Source organism: Chinchilla lanigera, unplaced genomic scaffold, assembly GCF_000276665.1.
Source record: "Chinchilla lanigera isolate Chin_1 unplaced genomic scaffold, ChiLan1.0 scaffold00002, whole genome shotgun sequence".
Classification (NCBI taxonomy): domain Eukaryota; kingdom Metazoa; phylum Chordata; class Mammalia; order Rodentia; family Chinchillidae; genus Chinchilla; species Chinchilla lanigera.
Window position 1 is genome coordinate 23,882,098 of NW_004955403.1, and position 3,869 is coordinate 23,885,966.

A 3,869-nucleotide genomic window follows, 5' to 3' on the forward strand; every position below is an offset into this window, starting at 1 on the left:
CCTCACCTGCAGCAGCAGCTTGACCCGCTCTATGGGGGCGACCGCGGTCTTGGAGACGGCAGCGGCGACGCCGCCGGCCAGGAAGTCCTTTAGGAAGCTCAAGGCCTGATCGCCCATGACGCACACAGCCGGGCGCACACAGCCTGCAAGGAGCCGCGCTCTCGCTCCGCCGCCCGGCCGGCACCGCCGCCGTCCCGACCCTGCGTCGCGAAGGGGGCGCCCGCCCGGCCCGCGGCCCCGCTTATATCCCCGCGCAGGCTCTCGCGAGAGCGGCGGCGCCGGCCGGCGCGCGCGGCGCGCATTGGCTGGGCAGGTGCTCGGACGCCTGTCTACTGCGCTCTGCAGAGGGCATTGGGGGCGAAGGCGCTTCCGGGAGGCAGGGGTGGGCTGGGGGCTGAGCCGTCCGCCTGGGACATCTAAAGGGCAAACTCACGTTATCTGTCCCCGCGAGCGGAGGGAACACCGTGTCTCCGCAGCATGTGGCTGCTGTATTTATAGCACAAGGGGACTTAGCCTGGGCGCGACCGGGGGCAGACGCGGGCCCGCGGCCCGGAGCGGGCTGGTTTAACCTCGGGCCTGCACCCCGCTGGCGCAGGGATTGCGAGCTAGTTTTTTTCCGCCTTCCGTATAACGCACCCATTACCAGAACCCCACTGCCTACATTTGGGTCTTTTAGCTATGCGCTCTCGCAAACAAATTCCGATCTTCCTAAATGGACACTGAGGTCACTTGATGCTGTGATTGCTTCATGTAACCTGGCAGCCTCCTCTTCCAGTTCTCTTCATTCAATCGGTTAATCATTCATTCTGCGGGGCAGTCAGTGCGGCCAGGAAAGGCCAGATGCGGGGGGCTGGGGCTGCACTCACTCGTGTGTGTGTGTGTGTGTGTGTGTGTGTGTGCGTGTGTGTGTGCGCGCGCGCGCGCGCACGCGCGCGGTTTGCTTTTCTGTTAGGGCGGCCTGTCACATTGTGATACTCAGCCTGATAACTCTTAAGACAGAACAATGTTTCCCAAGCTCCTTACATTTCAGAGCTCCTAGGCCTTCCTTTGTAAGCTCCTGAAGGTTTAACGTACCACTGCTGTCGGTGGAATCTCAGCGCACGCTCCAGGCATAGTGTTCTGTCAGCTGGCATCTCCTTGAGGGTCAGAGCTGTCAGCCTTTCAGAGAAGGTCGAATCCTTGGTTGTCTTTGTCTCTTTTAAATAGGTAATTGAGCTTGGGGAGACCTATGTAGTCCTGGGAAATTGATAGCAATTAATTAAAAATATTGTTATTAATGTATTACCTCTTTTTTTAAAAAGGCAGTTCAAGTAACCATACAGTTTTTCAAGTACTACTGTTTTCTTCCCCTAGAGAGGTTGCAATTCGTTGTGAACTTTAAATGCATTACTCAGTTCTCTTCCCATATCTGCCAGTGTTTGTTTATACATTTGCCAAACTTCATTCACTTTTTCCCACGTCTCACTCATGTTTTGTGCTCCATGGCAGTGCAGGTATCACGGTAGGTGTTCGCAGAGCAGCAGCAGTGTCACTTGGGGCATAAAGACGTAAGTAGAGCAGAGGTCATGAGCTGGACTCCAGGACCATGGAGAGGATGCGTGCATGTGACTGGGGCCGGCTGGAGTTGGGAAATCAAGGTGAGCTGTACAAAGGCTGGGAACTATTGCAAAATTGCGAGAGTTCAGAGCAGACAAAAGGATAATCAAACTGAAATCACTTATGTATTCATTCAACAGACACTTGTTGAACATTTATTGTGCTGAACATTTATTCTGTGGATTCAACAAAAGTGAAACTTGACTGATCTCCAGTGACCTTACATTTAGTATATGTGTCCCTTGTTCAGCTTTATCCATTGCAGCTTCACATATAGATTTCCATGGATCAAAAATCCACATGGTAAGCATTTGCAGTTATAATAGTGTAGTGTATTCCACCCTGTTAATACTCAGAAGTTACCTAAAACAATTTCCTTTTAATTGTGTGTTAGAGTTGTTTCTATTTTTGTGAGAAGTAATGCAGCTATATAAATTTTATTTTTCCTGTTTTTTTTTTTTTTCTTATATTCCTAAAATGGAACAGAGAGGTTGAGGATTGTTAAAGCTTTGTAGCTCCTGCCACTTATCAACAAATTGCTTTTCAGAAACATGGACTCACCTGGAGTGTTGATGGGTGCTTAGTTGTCACAGCCTTTCCTCCAACGCTGATTTTTTAAAAAAAAAAACATCGTTTAGTTATTTGTACCAATTGTGTAAACTTTCCCTTTTGTGTAAGCCAATCTTCCTTGACCACTGATGGCATGAAAGCAGATTATTTACCTATATTAGAACAATAATTCTCTATATTTGGGGCAAAAAGCATGTGCTGAGCCTTTTAAAAATTTTGTAGTTTTCCTTTTGGTCTTTACTGTATTGTCCTATTGGTGTTATTTAGATATAAACAGGTATATATAATGATATACTTCATGTTCTGATGTTATTGTATCTCTTACTGAAACATTAATCTATGTGCATTATAGATATGTTACTCTATTTTCTCCCACTTTGGGAAGAAAAATACTTTTGGTTATTTTTAAAATGTTTAACACTATATTAAATATGGTAAGATGTCTCCAGACCATTCTTGGGTACTCAGATCTAATCTTAAATAATTATTTTGTTCAACCCATTATTTGTCTTATTTTACTAATTCTAATTTATCACATATCAAGTTCTTATATGTGAAATCTCCATATAATATGACACATTTACTTGATCATCGTTCTTTAAAAAATTGATATGTGATTGTGCAACCACTTAAAAATAAATTTTTTTGGTTTGCATACATGACTGGATTTATTTTTACTGTCAAATTTTTCATGTATTTAAACACCACCAGATTGTTTAACAGATAAATTAAACCGAATATTAATTGAACAGTATTGTCATCTTTGTTACATTTAATTTTTTTGTTTGTTTGTCTTGAGACAGAGTCTCACTGTGTAGTTCAGGCTGGTCTTGAGTTCACTTTGTAGTCCATGCTGGCCTCAAACTCACAGCAATCCTCTTGCCTCAGCCTCCCAAGTGCTGGGATTCCAGGCATGCACCACCATGCTTGGCTGTTATGTTGAATTTTATCAAGTGGAATTTTTGATATTGTCTGAGTAGAACACACAGAATTTTTTCCTGACTTCTTGCCAGTGCCCTGGTATGTAGGGGGAGGGGCTTGAGCTCCAATGCTTGAGGTTTTCCACAGACTCTTACACAGAGTTCTCCCTCTCCACAGGCTTTCTCAGAAAAAAGGAGGCCTCAGATGCCCTCAGGAGCATGAACTGCCTGTGATCACAAGATGCAGGTATCACTTACACAGGCGGGGCAGAGAATGGTGCGGCAGAGCGTATATCTCCCGCCCGGCCCAGTCCTCTGGGGCTTTCCGCCAGCATGAGAATGAACAAGGCCTTGTGGAGATAAAAGGAGACTCCACCTTCAGATGTACCATGCTGTCCTGGAGGCCAGGGGGACAGGGCTCTGTAGAAATAAAAATAGGGTATTGGGCTTGTTTAGTGCAAGCTTTTCCAGAGTATCTCATTTATCCAACTGGAACTCGAGAATGAGCTGCTAAAGTGTAGAAGGCACAAGAATCACAGAAAAACACTCAAAGACTTGCTGATGGTGGCGATCATGTAATGCCTGAGTGCAGGTGCACACCCAAGCAGTTAGGAATCAGAACACAATGCGTGGGACATTTCAGCATTGAGCAGAAGGGATCAAAATTTATTGATTGTGTAAGAGTCTGTATGAATTGTTGACTGTCAATCAAAAGTATTTGGTGGACTCCTTTATACTGATGCATTGCTCTAGAAAAACAAAAATATTTTACCACAGTTCTTG

At 45.4% G+C, this 3,869-nt stretch overlaps 1 protein-coding gene across 1 annotated transcript in view; it reads right to left on the reverse strand.

Annotated features, from left to right (window-relative positions):
* Slc25a4 (solute carrier family 25 (mitochondrial carrier; adenine nucleotide translocator), member 4) overlaps positions 1 to 225 on the reverse strand; it is a 3,994-nt gene extending 3,769 nt beyond the window's left edge. Inside the window, exon 1 of the mRNA XM_005373479.1 lies at positions 7 to 225. Within this exon, the coding sequence (XP_005373536.1) occupies positions 7 to 117 (111 nt within the window). The 5' untranslated portion in view covers positions 118 to 225. The remainder of the gene's footprint in view (positions 1 to 6) is intronic.
* Positions 226 to 3,869: the final 3,644 nt, after the last annotated feature.